The sequence below is a fragment of the Helicoverpa zea genome, chromosome 27 (assembly GCF_022581195.2).
Source record: "Helicoverpa zea isolate HzStark_Cry1AcR chromosome 27, ilHelZeax1.1, whole genome shotgun sequence".
Classification (NCBI taxonomy): Eukaryota; Metazoa; Arthropoda; class Insecta; order Lepidoptera; family Noctuidae; genus Helicoverpa; species Helicoverpa zea.
The window spans coordinates 1,713,173-1,732,454 of record NC_061478.1 but is presented as its reverse complement, the minus strand read 5'-3'; the positions used below and the strand labels follow the sequence as shown (position 1 = coordinate 1,732,454).

The 19,282-nt window shown below is 35.2% G+C and overlaps 1 protein-coding gene across 3 annotated transcripts in view; it reads right to left on the bottom strand.

Annotated features, from left to right (window-relative positions):
* The window catches only part of LOC124643187 (zinc transporter foi), a 54,330-nt gene that overhangs the window by 6,345 nt on the left and 28,703 nt on the right, over positions 1–19,282 (bottom strand). For 2 of the 3 annotated variants that reach the window (XM_047182062.1, XM_047182064.1), the window contains exons 2-4: positions 2,014–2,527; positions 664–1,745; positions 128–264 (exon numbers count right to left, since the gene is read on the bottom strand). In XM_047182062.1, coding sequence (XP_047038018.1) covers positions 128–264; positions 664–1,745; positions 2,014–2,436 — 1,642 coding nt within the window. In that variant the 5' untranslated portion in view covers positions 2,437–2,527. Of the gene's footprint in view, positions 1–127; positions 265–663; positions 1,746–2,013; positions 2,528–17,558; positions 18,535–19,282 lie in introns of those variants that run through there. The other variant, XM_047182063.1, reaches the window with a different exon arrangement.

Genomic DNA, 19,282 nt, shown 5'->3' with positions numbered 1-19,282 from the left:
ATGGAGTGATTTATCTGTTACGTAGTAACTATTATATAATCTGTGTTAAGACGTCGTGCACAGCAGTCAGCGATGCAACTCTTAGACCAATGGTTCATTACTGAACCTTACGGGTATAAAAACGTACCTATAGCCATGCCATCAGTGAAGTTGTGCAGTCCGTCTCCCATGATGACCATCCAGGCGACGGACGCGATGGACGAGGGCGGCGCGTGCACGTGGCCGTGCGCGTGAGAGTGCCCGTGGTGGGCGCGAGAATGCTCCCTGGGAATTATGAAGACACATATAAATATTAACAAGAACAGTAAGTAAATTTTACTCCTCGGTTGTGAGAAAAAGGAGAAAAGATTTAACAGTAGGAAAGAAGAAATAATCTGTTGAGGAAAAATTTGTGGTGTAATTTCGTGTATTTAAAAAACAGTCTTTGATAGTATGCTTGAGAAAATTTTCTAAACTAGCTTCAGCCAGGGATTACACTTGCATCCCGTGGGAACTACCCACACACCCTGATAAAAATAGCATTAGCCTTTCTCAACAAATGGGCTATATAACACTGAAAGAGTTTTTCAAATCAGACCAGTAGATCTTTAGATTAGCACGCAGAAGCAAACCAACTCCTCAGCTTTATAACATTAGAATAGATTCCATAAAATGTGAACTCACCTCAATATAACAGTATAACTATCACCATCCTTCAGATCCTTTCCCTCCTCTTTATGCTTAATATTATTCATTTCCACAACCGCTGGAGTCGACTCGGCCTTCAGCAGCCAATCCTTAGCAGTAGGCTCCTCCTTACCTTCAGCGTTCAGGGCATTCGAGGAGACCACACTCACGGAGTTGTTGTGTTTCTTCCCATGTTTAGGACTGGGCGGTATACCGTCTCTCAAGTGATGATCATCATGCGTATCAGTATCAATTTCGTCATAACAGTAGGGGTATTCAGAATACTTGTGCTTACAAGTCTTAGTAGTAGGATCCCCTTTCTCGTCTCGCTTGAAGATTTTCATAAGAGAATTTGATGTGGAGTTGGTAATTGGGGCTTTAGCGCCTCCTGAACAGCCTCCTACGGTCTCATCTTTGAGGACTCGGACTCTTGAAGGGAGTTTGTCTTCCTCTAGCTTTTGGCGGCGCTTCCTCCATTCGACAACAACTGTTAGACCCTTTTCCGTGAAGTAGAAGAAGACCACACCTAACATAGCTGCAAGTCCCTTCCACATACCGTCATCGTGTGACGCTCTTATTTCGAGTTCTGTCTCTCCATGGCTGTCGTGGTCATGAGCAGGACTCATTGCATGAGGCATCAGATGTAGTAACGCATCACCACATAGGGTACCAACAGCTAAAGCTACTAGAAACTGCAGTAGATGATTGTAATAAGTCTTATGCATAATTGGGATCACGGCTACTCCGAGAAGACCGCAAGCACTAATAGCGAAAATACACAACGATGAATAAAGCCATACGGCATACATATTTTTAGAGTATGCCATTTCTGTGGGCACATGTTTGGGAGCTACGTCCGTTCTTCTGCCTATCCTAGTTTCTTTGACACATCCAGTCCTTTCTATGGAGGTGCTGGCTAGTTTTTGGTACAGGAGTATGGGGCACATGGTCTGAAGGGTGGATTCCGTGATGATCTCATCAACTTCGTGCATGTGGTGGTCGGTGTGTTCGTGAGCGTGGTCATGTGGCGGTTTTAACCGAGTGTTAACTGTTGTGATTAGTTCTGAGCTGTTCATACACTGGAAACAAAGATAATTTTGAAATTAATTTCATGTTCATTGATGTGATAAGGTAAAATAAATAACGTACAGATTTTTCTCGATAAGTACTAGAGATTTGAAAAAAAAAAAAAACTAAAATGGTGAAGCCTTTTCATACATGTGGTCACTGTGGTCAGTTACCAAATTTTGGTAACTATAATACTTTAAATAGAACGACTGCATATCTGACCTCCAAAAACTACCTACCTTCCCTACAAATATCTCGAATAAAACAAAATATACTCACATTAACAACATCATTTTTAGCATCTTGCGCATGGTCTCCGGGGTACAGCCCCCTACCAGTACTCTCACTCTTCTGCCCTCCCTCCACCAGCTCATGCAGGTCCAACTCGACCAACATCTTATTGAACCCCGTCAAATTCATCGTCATATGCTCAGCATCTCCGTAAAGCCTAAAGATCTGCTGTACATAGGTATCAGGGTCCACTTTTACCTCCCTTTTGGACCTTCCCTGTCTAATTTTCTGCAATTTCTGATGGTATCGAGAAGACCGTTTTTCTTCTAAGTCTATATTTAAGTGATCAGGTTCATTAATGCTCGCATCGTATGTGAGGATTCCGTTGCTTTGTATGTCTATGTGTGAGCCACAGGAATGGGCTGCGCAGAGGAGGCAGAACATACAAACGGTGACTATATGACGCGTCATGGTTATGCTTAGGCTAAATATGATTGGCTTATATTATAATATAAGGCTAATCCATTTGTTGTGTAGCGGCGTGTGGTTGGCTGCTGTTGATCTGTGGACAAACAAAAATAAATATTAGTTACATACCACAAATGATGATAGGAATAAAGACTGGAAGAGGAAGAGAGCTAGCGGTTATTTTAAAAAGGCGGAAGAAGGTGTTAATATGGATGGATATACAGGAAGAGAACGACCAAAGAAACGATAGATGTACTGTGTAAAAGACGACATGGCTAGAGTGTAACTTGTGAAAGGAAGTCAGATAGGAAGGAATGGATGGAAGAAGTCATGCTGCGCCAACCACAAATATGAATTTATGATGATAACAGGCATATAAAATAGAAAGTCCCACTAAGAATTTTTGTCAGTTTTGCCATAAGGAACACTTCTATTTTGTCAGTTTTCAATTCGTTTTATTATTCATTTTTCATTGGTCTTCTACCATGTACCTTAACCTATCTTAAGATGGATTAACCGTTTAGAGTTCAGTCAGCCATTGCAAAAAAATTATTGCAGCGTAAATAATTGTTCTAAAGGTTTGCAGTTAAGTACCTGCATTAGAAAAAACCTAGTTAGGTTAACCAAAAAAAATCAGTTTAACGGTTTTTTGTCTCGGGTCAACTCAATCTGTGAGTAATTGCAGTAAAAACAAAAACTAATCTATTAGAGATGATTTTTTCGGTTAATTTGAAGACCTTGTACTAGATATTTATTTGTGGGGAGTTTGTTCCTATTGCGACTTGTTGATAGCACCATTTTTACTTTTAAAACATGTGATATTGACAACTTTATTCTTTTTCTTAAAAGTTTTTGAGTTTAGGTATGATTTTGTAGACGTTACCTCGACACTTACGCGAATATTAGACATTTAAATATAACTACTTTTACAGATTTTATCGCGGCAGACGGAGATAAATATTCTTAGAAATGAAAATGTCTACTAACTAATAAAGGTTTGTGTGTAGAAATATCGGATGCTCTTTCTGCTCTGTGACCAAGTAATAAAATCCTTACATATATTATAAATGCGAAAGTAACTCTGTATGTCTGTCTGTTACGCTTTCACGACTAAATCACTGAACTGATTTTAATAAAATTTGGTTCAGAGATAGAGTTGACATTGAGAAAGAACATAGGATAGTTTTTATCCCGGACTTTGTGAAGAGTACTTTTGGAAACGCGATATAACCGAACTCCACGCGGGCGAAGCCGCGGACGGAAACTAGTAACTATATTAAGATAAGTTATGTAGATAGGTAGAGCACAAAAACGTCACAATATCACTTACTGTATTAATAACTATGTTATAGATAAGTGTTGTCTTTGTTCCTATTAGTTTATCTAACTTCCTCATTATGATTTAATTATATTGAAAATAGTTGCATCATACTACTTAACTTCTAACTCATCGTGCCGGCCCCCGATAAATGGTCCATTTAACACTGATTGTTTTTTCAATATCGGTCTAGTAGTTTCTGAGATTCGAGTGTTGATACAAACAACAACTTTTCAAAATCGCTTTATCCAGCTAAAATCTCAAAAATGTCTTTGTAATGTTAATAACGGTATAAAAAGTTATCCGACTGTTGAAAATTTCTTGATTGTGAAGTATGTGAAACACGGTGTGACTAATATTACAACAAGCCATTTTCATTACATGAAAAATTAGCTAAAACACTGAGATACAACCCAGCTACATATAACCGAAAGAATTTGTGAATTCGGTCCAGCCGTTGTCGAGATTATGCATTGCAAAACAAACTTTAAAAATAGTCTACAAAACTGCATTTTCTTGTTACATAACGAAAGAATTTTTGAAATCGGTCCAGCCGTTTCCAAGATTTTGCTTAGCTAAATAAACATCAAAATAGTCTCCAAAAATGCTTTAACATAACAAACCAGCAATTTTCCCGCGTCCCGTGGGAACTTTTGCAAGTACCGGGATAAAATAGCCTGTAACTCGGGAAGGAAGAGAAAAAAAAATGTTTTGTTTGTTTCTTTGGAACGGATAAACTCAAAATCTTTTAGACCGATAAAACTGACCGATACTTATAAATTAAAAAAAAATGAGAGTAAAATGGGCTATATTTCATCACGGGATACATGTGAAACCGCGGGAAAATTAGTATAGATATGTGCCAAAACTGTACATTACATAATTCTGCCATTACCCATGATGCAGTCTTGCCGCAGTATTGCATATACGAGTATATAACAGAGCAGTCGTTATTGGCTAACTGCCAGAAATAACGGCGTATATCACTGGCGTTTTGTGTTGATTTTCGGTCGCTTTTTGATTGAGGAAAATTGTGTGTAATGTATAAAACATACATTATAATAATGCGTAATTTATTAGGCTTAGGCAGATATGGTTATAGGATAATTTTACCCTACTACAAATAAATTATGTTGTTATGAAATTCTTATGAATTAGTTTTAAAGCCAATTTACTGACAGTTCTTTATATGTATGTATAACCATTTTTTTTTATTATGGAGCTAAAGGTTGACCTTTCATAAAATAAAAGATATGGCGATCTGCAAATAATTTTCAATCACAAAAGAATTTCAAAAAAAAAATAGACATTTGACTCGTGTTTATACAAAACCAATATAAAAACTACATTTAAAACCTATGTCAAACGTCACTATAAATCTCTAAAATAATAAAAAATAAAACAGGAACTAATCGTCCGATACTAATAAGAGCGGAACAATAATCGCCACGAATTCGATAGTGAATCGATTCGATACGGTGTCGACAGTTTGCAGTATAAAAACTTGGTAAATCTGTTTATTATTGAGTATACGTTTATTTATCCAGATTAGTACTAAAATAGTTTATGGATAGTAATTTAAATAATTTAGAACTTATTTATGTAAAGATATTTTCCGATTTTTCCGGATAAAAAGTAGGTAGTGTTGTGATGTATATGTCGCAGGGATATGATAAAAACGGGGATATGATCAATTCCCTAAGGGATTTGATCAAATCACGGAGGATGTTAAAATAGCAACACGATTTTATCTTTTCTCCAAACAAATCTAGTGAATTGAACAAATCCCTAAATTGGTTCAGTGAAATGACAAAAAAAATGTCAGTTCTTGTTTGGGTCGCGCTTGCAAACACTAGGCAAGCCGTAGGTGTCATAGATGTGCCTGTAAGAAAAATAATGTTTTATGTTATTCACGATGCCACAAATCAGCTGCATGTTTTAATAAGTGATTATTACAAATAGGCATATCATACGCAACTAAAATATTTTTTAAAGAAATTTTTGTAGATTCTTTCAAAAATTAAAATATTGTTCTGAGTAATCGTGATTTTTATATCAATATTTCCTTGTATTGCATACACCTGATTATCATAATTATGTAGGTATATCTTACCAAATAAACCTTTAAAATATCAAAGCAAAATTATTTTTGTCATTTCACTGAACCAATCTAGTGATTTGTTCAATTCACTAGATTTGTTTAGGGAAAAGATAAAATCGTGTTGTTATTTTAACATCCTCCGTGACTTGATCAAGTCCCTTAGGGAATTGATCATATCCCCGTTTTTATCATATCCCTGCGACATATATAAGCTATATTACGGAGTAGCCAACTTTCATCAAAAAAGATTCGGTAGTTTTTGTGTGAAAGAGTAATAAATAAACATAGAAATGGGCTGACAAGGTGTAGTCTCACTACTTGTAAGACATGTCATCGACACGAAAGAAGAAGAAGAACATAGAAACACAACAAATAAGCAATCCATAGCTAACTTCAGATAGGCAACTTTATTTGACGAAGAATACAGTTTTCAATTTCTTTGCAGTGAAAATATTAATACGAACAAATTGTGTAATGTGTGATTCCTATTTTATAAGCGTAGAATTTGTTCGCCGCAGATATCTAGAACAAAATGCAAATTAACGTTTGACCATCAAAAACTATCTAAATATAAAGACTTACACGTGCAAGTTCAAGGCAAAAAACGATCTGGCCTGATTTTGAGCGAAAACATGTTTTCTTACATCATTTGCTAAACTCGTTGTAACCCGCGGTTTCGCCCGCGTCCCTAGGGATGCACCTACTTCATATCGTCAAAAAAAAGCCTCCTCCTTTTTGAAGTCGGTAAACAATCTGATATAGGTACCGATTTAATCCTTATCTAGTAATATTATTGCGTTTTCACGCTTAAACTACTGAACCGATTGACCGATGATTAAAAATAAAATATTACAGTCCAGACCCTAAGAAAGGACATACATTTCTTTTTATACGTGTGCGGGGTCGCGAACGAAGATATGGGCGATATCTAGTATTTTATACATATATAGCCAAAAACATCACCATTGTGGCGTCATTTGACGGTCACCGATCCATTTCTAGACCTCGTAGGTCGTACGTGAGGCTATGAGAAAGTGTTCTACATATCTACCTACTTATAATTTGGTAGAAGAAAAGCAAGTTAAATATACTTACCAATGAAATTATAATATTGATACTTATAATTTGCTAAAAGGCGAAATATAGGAAGTTTAAAAATATATTTTTTTGTTTTGAATCTATCTATCTAGTCAAAATTCAACAACCTTTGTTTAAATTAATCTAGGTTAATAAATTAACTTCACCATATCTGCATTGCATGATTGGAACAGAAAACAAAAAAAAGATTCACCAATATTTTGAGTTCACGTGAAAAGTCATAGGCAAAAAACTAGTTCATTAAATTACGTAAAAAGTAAGGTCATACTTTTATTACTTAAGTACGTAAAATTTTAAAAGGACTATTTACATTAACAGACATAAAAGTTCACGTTAGTAGTAGGAATATGAATAAGAAATGCCATAACCTTGGACTGTCCCAAAATACTTCATACATTAGTAAAAGCTATTGATTAATTTTCGGTTAAACTTTTCCATAATATTACGTTACAAGTAATGGATAAGCTTTATGTATCATCCGCCTAGCCCTTTCCTAACTTTGTTGGAGTCGGCTTCCAGTGTAACCAGATGCAGCTGACTACCAGTGTGCTACTTGGAGCGACTCCCTCTCTGACCTCCTCAACCCAATTACCCGGGCACCCAATGGTGAGACAAACCCTTGGTGAGACTGGTTGTTAGACTTACTGGCTTCTGACTACGCGTAACGACAGCCAAAGATGTTCCATTGGCTGCAGCATTAGGTACTTGTATGGGGTAATGTCAAAAATTATATCTCTAGTATGGTAAACAGCAGACAGAATATTGGAAAATGGCGTCCACGGCCGATTTCTGTCACGGCGGCTGTTCTCCTATAAAGAGATCAGCCAGCTGCGCAGAACATATTATAGTGTACGAGCATTTGCGCAGACACAGGTGTACTCCCTATTCCGTCACTCTCATAGCGCGATGGGACGGCAATCCGACACCACCGGAGAGAGATCAGGCGCAGGATCGACATTTACGTGCTCTCCGACGCACAAGCCAGAGAAGCTCAGATAGTCAGTCCCTAGATACAACACACTGGTACTCAGCTGCATCAGGTTAGACTGGAAGCCGACCCCAACATTGGGAAAAAGAATATTTATTGAAGCTCTATTTCTTCGTTAGTGAATGTTTTAACTATTGTAAGACCTTGACTGTTGAACTACCAGAATACTGGGCGATATCTCTGACTTGAACTTAGTTGTTTGGGTCCATATATGTATATTATGTAGGTATTGTGTTGTTTGACTGCATAATAACAGGGTTGCTAAACATTTTCCGTCGTACCACAAAAACTTTTAAACGTCTGTTGAATACTTGTACAGATGTTTAAGTTTGTGTAGTAAGGCCATTTTTTGTCTGAGACTTTGTAAACGGAAAATACAGAACTGGGATAACATTTTTTTTTGTTTATTCAAATCTTAAAAAGATTTCAAGATGCATTGATAAAAACATATATTTTCATATTTGTGTGTTTTTAAGTTGTAATGAAAGAAAAAGAAAGGGTTTTCTATAATACCTATCAGTCTATTTCCAAGTTTCTCATCATTATCGTGTGTTCATAGAAAAGCAAAAAAAAAAAAAAACAATAAACAGACAATAGCTTTAAGCTTCTGATTACGAACAAAATCATCCAATCTCATCAATTGACTAGGAAATTTACTTTAACTACTTTTTTTACAAAAGCCACACCTACTCCACTGAAGCGTGAAATTCGACATTTATCATCAATACTTCCTTAACAAAAAAAACATCAATAGAACGAAATCAATAGAAAAGAGATAAAAAAGACTTTTTACCAAGTCAAAAAAAAATTACACAGGCTGAAAAGCCGAATACTTGTCACACGCTTCAACAAACAAACAAACGAAAAAAAAATACAAAAGTAAACTTCCTGTGCTTAAAAAAATATCGCAAAAAAACATCGGAAGGAAACTGATAAAATTTAATCGATGTATCGATATAAATGTTTGTTCGATTTAATCGATAAACGATTATAAGTCGACAGGTTTGTTTTGAGCACTCGAGGACTGTCCCGCAGATAAGTAGAGAAACATGTTTTTTTGACAACTGTTGTTGTGAAATTAAATTGATTTTTGTGATAACTTTTGAAATATAACTATTAAAGCAGGTCAACGAAAATTATTTGCCACATGTATTACTTTGTAATCTTTTTTTTTGAAAAATCTGTAGTCCATATTACGATTGTTTACTTTTTGGGATAAAAAACCGCGGGAGGAAGCTAGTGTCAATCAAAATATTTGTAAGAAAACAAGAATAAATCTGAAACTCTAAATTAATATTTATCCTACACCGCTGCATTCTAGATAACATTTCGTTACAATAACGGGTTATCACAAATAACGTGTTATCAGTAACGGAATCAAAACAAGGTGAAACTATTGATAATGTTACACGTTTCTGTCTGTTTGTTCGTCCTAAATGTACTTGTTCACGTTATTCTAAGTTTGTACTAGTTTGATTAAGTAAACAAACATGTCTTGTTCATATATCAAAAGATTGTACCGCTTTTATCTATGAAATAGCTGTTTTACCGCGGTTTCACTCGCGTCCGGGGGGAACTTCTGCCCTTTCTGAGATAAAGCATAGCCTAGATTACTCGGGAAGAGAGGGAGAGGGCTTTTCAACAGGGGTTCCGGAGCCTTCAATGAAGGAAACGAAAAAATACTTTTTTTTTTTCTTTCACTTATTATCAATTTTTTGAACTGTCATCGTATTACAAAATCTGCCTTTCAGAAAGCAATGACTAATTAAAAAATTAAAGGCTTAAAATGCAAATTAATAAGCCTTTCTTAATTGAATACAATTTTTTATAATTTCGATTATTTTTATTTCTGACCCAAATAATGTTAGAAACTGGAACTCGAGTGCCACATATCAAGTTGTCAAACTATAATTTACACTCCTAACATATTAATCGATTTGATACCGAATTATCGATAAACGTATGTTTGCTGTGTTATACAATTTTCGCGTACGATGACCCAATTATGAGGCGAGGTCAACGAACTGTAATCTCATGTTGACTATGAAGTATTAAAAGTTAATATTGGTGCATTGAACCGATAAAAAGCATTGGTAAATATTTCGCGATAATTAAGGAAACTTCGTTGAAGAGGACGACCAAAGACAAAATTATTGGATTGTGTGAAAGTCGATATGGTTAGAAAGAATGTAACTTGCGAGATGACGGCAGAAAAAAAAAATTATGATGTTATTCCTATTAGGCATGGAAAGTTCAGAGAGAAACAAATATCATAAAACATCTTATTGATTTCTGACACTTACGCGAATATTAGACATTTAAATAAAACTACTTACTACAAATTTCAATAGAGAAGATGGCTGGTGCATACCACCTGCTTGGAATCCCATCATAGAAACTATTAAATCAAAATCCAAGCCTACAACTGCTCGACCTAAGGATACAGTGAGCTCGTTTTGCGTGAATCGGATTGTCAATAATAATCAACAAAATGTAGGGTAGCTGTTTGTAACTAATATATCAAGACGACCAACACCTTAGTCTGCCCGTGACCATGGATGCTGTAAAGGATCCGAAACGTCGGGATTAAATAATATTAATATAACGCGATAAAATCCGTAAAAGTAGTTTTATTTAAAACATCTTGTGGATTTTCCTCATACAAAAAAATCGTAAAATAATAAGTACTTAAACAATCGTAAAAAATGTACAACAAAAGTACCGTGGTTTACAAGTAAGTATAATATACAATAAACCGCATTGTTAATTTTATCAAAAGATATTAGGTATTCATTCAAGCCGATAGCTACTTTGCGAATATAAATTTCGCGCACCTGGATAAAAAGTACCTAATCTGCATACTTCCTTGATAAATAGGCGTTTAATACTAAAATATTTTTCGAACCGGTCCAGTAGTTCCGGAGATTAGCGCGTTCAAGAAAACTCTTCAGATTTATAATATTAATATAAATTAATACCACTCCATAAAAAAAACTTAAATTTAATAATTAAAAACCACATACCTCTTCTTCCAAGTCGGCAAACTCAATCAATAAACAAGACAGAGGAACAACAATAACTATATTGAATAGATAACGCCTTATCTAACAGATAAACGTACTTTTATCAACGCTATCTGCAAGCAGCGAACGCCGCTAGCGCATAACGCCCGTTACACTAAACGAAAAATGAGAACGACACAAAAGTATGCGCAAGAGCACATAAAAACTCACTATTCAAAAACACACCTTAAAACTGGCCACACAAAGTCTAATACCGCAAAAAAACAAAACCACATTCAAATAAAGAACACATAAAAAAAAAAGAATCAAATTTAAAATTTCAAACGCCGAACACACTCCATAATCAAATGTGTTCGAATCATGATTATAGTTTGCGAAACTCATGCATCTGACATTGAACTTTATTTACAACTGAAATCCGACTTTGTCTTACGTACATAAGGTTTATTTTCGCTTGTTTGGTGTGTACAGGAAACTTGTATGGTTACGTCATATCTATTTTTGTGGTGCGCATGATTCAGTGTCGTATAACGAAATAACGAATAACGTGATGGATTCGTTAGGGCGGAAAGATATGTGGTATTGAAACGTGCCATTCGACTTGTTAAATTAATGTACCTATGGAGATTATTGACTGTATGAATAGCTTGAGTTTTAAAATATGATAGTGGCTTTAATTTTTTATGCACTTCAGTGTATTTCTAGATAATTATGAGATACTCAATTTTTAGATAAAATTACTAGGGATTATGTCTTTATAAATACCTACATAAGGTGGGAATACGAGTTTGTTTGTTACGCTTTCACGCTAAAACGGCTGAATCGATTGAGATGACCCTGGAATAGTTCACATGGGACGCCGAAGAAAACGCGGGAGAGAACTAGTTTTAAATATTGTTTAATGTGTATAATATATTCATGTTTTTCAAGCAAAATATTCTAAATCTAAAAACGAAGGCTAAAATCATTGTCCCATACTAATAAGGTCGAATAGCGGAAAATATGTGGGTGTCTGCTAAGGGCACAGGGTCAAACCTTACCTTTATAGACCTTAGAACGAAAATACTACAGGCAATCTATACTAATATACATATGTATATCAGGTGAAGGAAAACATCTTGAGGAAACCTGGACTTTCAATTCTGGAATTAATCTGCCTTGAGTAAGCGTAGTGATTACGCTCAATCCTTCTCTGTGTGAGAGGAGGCCGCAGCCCAGCAGTGGGACGATAAAAGTCTGATGATGAAGAATATATACTAATATTATAAAGGTGGAGCATTTGTTTGTTGTTGAAGTATTACATAAATTATTTCAGTGTTACATAGCCTACATATGTCCAGGAACAATTCGCTATATTTTTTATGGGAGGCGAGCGAAACAGTTGAAATCTATACCTATACAATAAAAAGGTTTTTTGTTTGTTTGTTTGTACCCTAAGGCTCCGAAGTTACTAAATAGATTTAAAAACTACATTATTCCCGAGTAACATAGGCTATATTCTATCCGGGTACGGGCATTAGTTTCCTCGGGACGCGGACGAAACTACGGGAGGAAGCTAGATATAAGATACGCAAGTATATTATTAGTGCTTTGAGACATAAACTGAAACTGTACATGACTAGGTCATTTGCAGTCTAAATATAACTGTAACACTAATGAACAAACCACGATCTTCGGCGAAAGGGAAAATGAGCACTCTCAAGTAAGTATGCTCATTTTTATCTATACTAATATTATAGAGATGAAGAATTTGGTTGTTTGCTCCTTGTGAAACACTGGTACTCAGCTGCATCTGGTTAGACTGGAAGCCGACCCCAACATAGTTGGGAAAAGGCTCCGCAGATGATGAGTTGTTTGCTTATCTCAAGAATTACTTGTCCTATTTGAAAAGTTCTTCCAGGGTTAGATAGCCCATTTATCGAGGGGCATGTACCCTACAGGTTGCGAAACTACTGAACCAATTTGATAAATTATATCGCTGTTGGAAAGCTACACTCTTTCTGAGTAACATAGGCTATATTTTATCCGGGTGCAGGAAGGTTCCACGGGACGCGTGTAAAACTGGCAGAAGCTAGTGCCACCACAACGACTTCTCCAAAAACTGCGCAAAAGAATCTTCAAGTCTAGTCTTTTTGCGTCCAAAATTGCGCATCTACAAACTTCTGCCTACTAGGAGATCCCACCTACATTAAAACTATGACGGGTTACATCACCGTCTCAGTTAATTACATACAGTCTAGAGTCTAGACTGAAACAATCAATTCAGTTAAATCTAGACCCATTAGAGGCTGAATGAGACCACTATTGAGTACTCAGGTATGTGGACTTTGAACTCTCATTAAGGATACTCTAACAGAGGGTAGGATTGTTTGGAAGACCACGGCACTGGTGCACAAAGGGCTTAAGAAGGAACATGGTGGGTTTTAGTCAGTGAGTGTGTCACTCCGTCACGCTTGCGCTCACAGTGAAAGAAGTTATTTGATGATTCAGCCTTTTCCTAAATATGTTGGGGTCGGCTGCCAGTCTGATCAAATGCAGCTGCGTACTAGTGTGCAAAACTCATCATCATCCTCCGAGCCTTTTTCCCAACTATGTTGGGGTCGGCTTCCAGTCTAATCGGATGTAGCTGAGTACCAGTGCTTTACAAGGAGCGACTGCCCTATCTGACCCCCTCAACCCAGTTACCCGGGTAACCCAATACCTCTTGGTTAGACCGGTTCTCAGATCTTCTGGCTTCTAACCAGCCATAACTACTACTAAAGATGTACAAATAACAGCCGGGACCCACCTCTTTAACGCGGCATGACAAGATGGTCATCCATCCAATGACTGCCGCGATAAGCGTTGCTTAACCTTATGATTGGCTGTTATTTAGCCACAACTTGTGTTACCCGTAAATACAAAGTTCATACGAACAGGTCTTTGCAAATAGCGCATAAACATACTTTCACTTTTTAATTATAAAGTGCACATTTTTGTTGCACAAGCTGACAATTATTCTCAAACTTGATACCTGCTAAGTAATTTATTTTGAAAGGAATCTAGTATTTTAATTTTAGAGATCGTATTGGCGTAAATTATTTTAGATTCTTTAATGAAAACTGGAAAATGCTTCATATGTTTTTTTAATAGATTCTGGATTACTTAGGACTCTGGAATCTGACATTATTATGCCATGAACCCCCGTAGTGGATAATAAAACTTTGACAGTCACTGTCTCTCTAAAACAGTGCACTATAGAAATATTTTGTAGCAGGCAGATAGTTCCACGAAATGCCATTCGTTATGATAAAAATAAAATAAGATAAGTTAGTATTGCGAATGATGCTGCAATAAAAACTTTGACGTACAAGTTATAGGTGTGTATGTAAGGCTGCTTAAACCAAACAAGGCAACGATTATTCTCTATCCCCGTCTATCTATTTTTTTTTTTTTTGAGGGAACCACTAAAGAAAAATGATAAAATTCTACTCATATACCAGGGCACAACATCCGCCTAACCTTTTTCCAGCTAGTTTAAAAAATATCTGCGCAATAAGTATTCCATGAATTTTCCGTGACGGCAAAAACTTTGTAGAGAACAATATCTGACTCAATTTGAACCAGCTTCCGTATTTAATCCACTAAGCTCATTTCGGTATTTTTATTGATAACTTCTGAGATAAGATTACATATTTAGGTTTATAGACGTACACGTATATGTCAGAGTCCGGTTGATTTAAATATCAAGAAGAAAAAAAAACGCAAAATTGTTATGCACACGGAAATCCCAAAAAGTCATACTCAAATATATATTTTATGCATTGTAGATAGGGCTGCCATCCGTCCGGGTTTCCCCGGATTTGTCCTCGTTTTGAGGCCGTCCGGGGACCGTCCGGGCGGGGTTTCAAGAAGTGTCCGGGGAAAACCCGGACACTTTTCATGTAAGGAAGCACCTCATTGAATTTAAGTATATGATAATAGTAAATGGATTACAAATGTAAAAGTAAATAAAACTAAATAGTAAAAGTATTATTTTGTTACAAAAAATCGTACTCGTTGGGGGAAAAAATGCGATTTACGCCAAATGTCCGGGTTTTTTAAATGTTTGTCCGGGTTTGGCGAAATTAGAGGCAGCTAGATAACTACATTATGATGTATTACATTATAGATAATTTTTAGCAAGTATAAATGCTAAAATGGCTCTATATGTCTGTCGTGCTTTTACGCCAAATTACTGAACTGATTTAGGTGGAAAAGAAAAAGGTTGTATTAGAATTAGGTAGAAGCCCTGAGAAAGGACTACTAAACTACTTTATATCAAAAGAGTTTAAAACAATTGAGAGATACATAAAAGTCAAACGTAATATAAGTATCAAACTTTGAGATACATACGCCATTTATTTTTAATACGAAGAACATTATGACTCATAATATTTACAACAAAAACTGTCTTGTATTGAGACAATGACGCTTTATATTAGTTTACAGATAATACGATTAATATAATGTATATGATATTATTACGAATAAGATTTAGTTATGTGTATGAAAGAGGACACTGTCATCTCTTTAGATGTTTTAGTGCTCTTTAACCAAGTGCAAAATTAGGATCCGTTTTCTAAGAATTCACAAATGATGTATTATTTACTGCCTCTATACAACAAATACTGAAAACGATGTACATTAAAATAAAGATTTTATCTCCCGTACAATGAACATGTTTTTTTTTTTGACAATTTTATAAATAAATATAATTGTACGGAACCCTTCAGGCGCAAGTACGACTCACATTTTTTCGTTTTATTGGTCTTCATAAGATAAATATGACAAATATCTACTAGGTTTTCCCACGGCGATGCTTGCGAGGCACAACAGTGATTATAAAAAAAATATCGTTTAGGTTAGGTAAACACCAACGCACCTAAAAAGTGCTCGTGTACCGGATGAACTAACATACAATATATTTTAATACTGATATTTATATTTAGTACAGATAAAAATATGAAGAGGCACTATCATATATTTTAAGCCATTGCAAATAAGTTGAAGGTTGTTACAGAGGTTAATGCCTTGTTATTCTAAAAATAAATATACTTAATATTTGTATAAACTAACTGCACTTTTGATATATTTTTATCAAGCTATTTTCCGCTAGCAGTTTCACACGCTTCTTGAAGGAAACTACTTCTAGAAGACGGATAAAAAGTAGCATGTATATTATTCTGATGTGTAAGCTATATTACTGCAAAGTTTCAATAAAATCTATTCAGTAGTTTTTGAGTTAATTAGGAGCAAACATTCATACATACAAACTTTACGTTTATAAGTAGTTTTAGTAAGATAGAATATTTAGTTTCTCGTTAGAAATAAAATAAAAATGATATTTTAGCTGGAAGTCAAAATAATTTGACTTTCAAAGCCACAGGGTCGGACGTGGTGCAAAACAACGTTTTATCTCAGCTGAGAATCAAACCCCGGACCGATGCCAAGAACTGAGATGGCGTTCTTTTTAGTTTTTGCTTGTTTTAAAGAAACTGAGATTATTATTTGAAAAGGTTATATAAGAAAATTAATATGTATTGATTCACTTTCAAAATTAAATTGAATCTTAAAAAAAAACTGATATAAAGTATAAAATATAATATAATAATAAAAATTTTAGGATTCTTGTGCGTCATACAAAACGTTGTAGTTTTAAAATATTTAATTATGGACTTAATTATTATCTCGGATCTTAGAGAAAAGTTACAAATAAATATACAACTGTACAGAAGAATTATTTCTATTTATATACCTAGTTTAAATTATTATCCCTACTAATATTATAAATGCGAAAGTAACTCTGTATGTCTGTCTGTCTGTTACGCTTTCACGTCTAAACCACTGAACTGATTTTAATAAAATTTGGTACAGAGATAGAGTTGACCTCGAGAAAGAACATAGGATAGTTTTTATCCCGGACTTTTGAAGACTTCTCTTGGAAACGCGATAGAACCGAACTCGGCGAAGCCGCGGACGGCTTCCGTCCGTAGTTTATTTATATTAGTGTAGACATAACTATTAAGTCATCTGTGGTGTAGAATTAGATAATGTTAAATACATAATTAAGTGTAATTTAAATGATAAACTGTTATTGGCTGACCTTTTGTTTATTGACATGAAAAAGTGCCAATTTGACTAGTCCACTTTTTAAACAATTTTGACTTTGAATTACTCAGTAATACCGATGCATAAATTTACATTACATTTACTTAAACGTTCCGGTCATTATTTCTAAAGCAAACTAAGTATGAAGAGCAGTTAAAAATAACTTATTATATTAACGACAAGACAATGCATCGTCGATACAAAATAACCCAAAACACATTCGCACACATTCAAGTAATAATTCCCGCATACATTGATAACAAAAAACTATTATGAAACGGACCATATTATCATATTATTATGTAAAATAACCTAACTCTATGACGTCATCTATGCATACGTTTAAATTAGCATAACCTTCGTAATAATTATTTCAAACATGGTAAGAAACCAAAACTATATAAAACCTTAAAATCAAAACCTCTTCATACCATGATAAAAAAAAATAAAGAAAAAAAAATCACTTACGTCACAACGCAGTCGAAATTCAAAAATCGAATCGCACAATTTCTAAATTCGTTTGAATTTGGAACGGTGAGCGATGTGTATGCGCGCGCGCAGGTATAAACGCGAACGGCTCACAGCGATAAGCTATCGACGATAACGTGCCGTTACGTTCGTTCGCTATAACGATGTCGTTACGATATCAAAGATTATGCGAGTTTAAAAAAGAGGTCACACTCGTTTGAAATGCCTTTTGTGACGCAAGTTTGTTACCTAATACGTCGCGTTGTTTTTTTATAAGGGCCTTTGGGTATGACGAATTTAAATTGTTTTTTTTTTTTTTCAAAATCGTAAATTATGAAGTATTTTTAACTTTATTTTTATATTTTTTTTACTGGTGGACCTGGTCGAAAGATCGGGAAGTGTGTAAGCGAGATGGGGAGGCCTTTGCCCAGCAGTGAGACATTATAGGCTAAAAATATTTTTTTTTAATACAAACTTACGTTTAGAAAGGTTATACACATATTTACATAAAAGTAGATTCAATAGTTTAAGTTAAATAAGCTTATAAAACTTAAGTTCACAATCAGAATAAGTAGACATTAATCACTAAAACTGTTTTCACTATCAATTTCACGCGAAAAATCTAAAAATAATCCTGTCATGTCAGGTCTCGAGGCCGTACAATTAAAATTAACTACAATTAATTACGTTTCTATTTCAAAACTCGGTGAGTGTGTCGCGAACGGAATATTTTGGCTCGCTCGCTGTAATTTCTTGTACTTTATTAGTCACCAATGAAGCGAGAAATCTCATAGATTATTGTGATATGACCGTTTTTCTTAGAAAGGAAAATTATAAGTCATTCGGCTAAATATTGAAATGTCACTCAATTTTAGGGGCTTCTCAATCAGGATTCTGTATGTGTTACATTTATAAAAATTCTGCTGCAGAAATGCTATGAAGTAGAACTTAAGTAAGATAAGTTTTAATAATAGTGCATAAGAACAACATCAGAAGAATCAAAAGTGCGTTGCCAGCCTTTTAAAAAAGGAGAACGCTCCTTTAAAGGTCGCATTGGTAATTATGGCAATAGTAATAATAAGCCTGTGACTTTCTCATTTATAAACTAATTTACTGTAGTATCTACTTTACGAAACGATAAAAAAAACCTTAGTAAAAATCCTTCCATATCCAGTATCGCGTTTCTAATACCTATTAACAGGACAATAAAATAACTAATACATATTCACACCTGTCATTGTCCTCTGTGAGGCCGCGTACGTTTAATATCTACTCGCCTATCTACAGTTGTATATTCACGCCACGTGACGGTTAAGGTAAATGCGCCGGCACAAGCCTTGCTCACAGAGGCCACGTTTAATTTTAATTTCAATGTTTTGAATCGTTTTAATTCTTTATAGTTCGGCCATTCAGAGAATGCGTTCCTGACACGTCGCGATTGAACTGACGACGTAACTACATTCATTGATTATTGATATAATAATGTTGTTTTAATGCTCCTCAATTGTTAAAACGGTAAACAACCAGCAAAAATATTTTTATCGTAACTGCAACGCCATTGCAAAGTTACGTCGTCAGTTCAATCGCGACGTGTCAGGAACGCATTCTCTGAATGGCCGAACTATAATTACAACTAGACAGATTAAGGCTGTACTTTGAAATTTTTTGGCAGTCGTTACGGGTAGTCAGAAACCAGTAAGTCTGGGAACCAGTCTTACCAATGG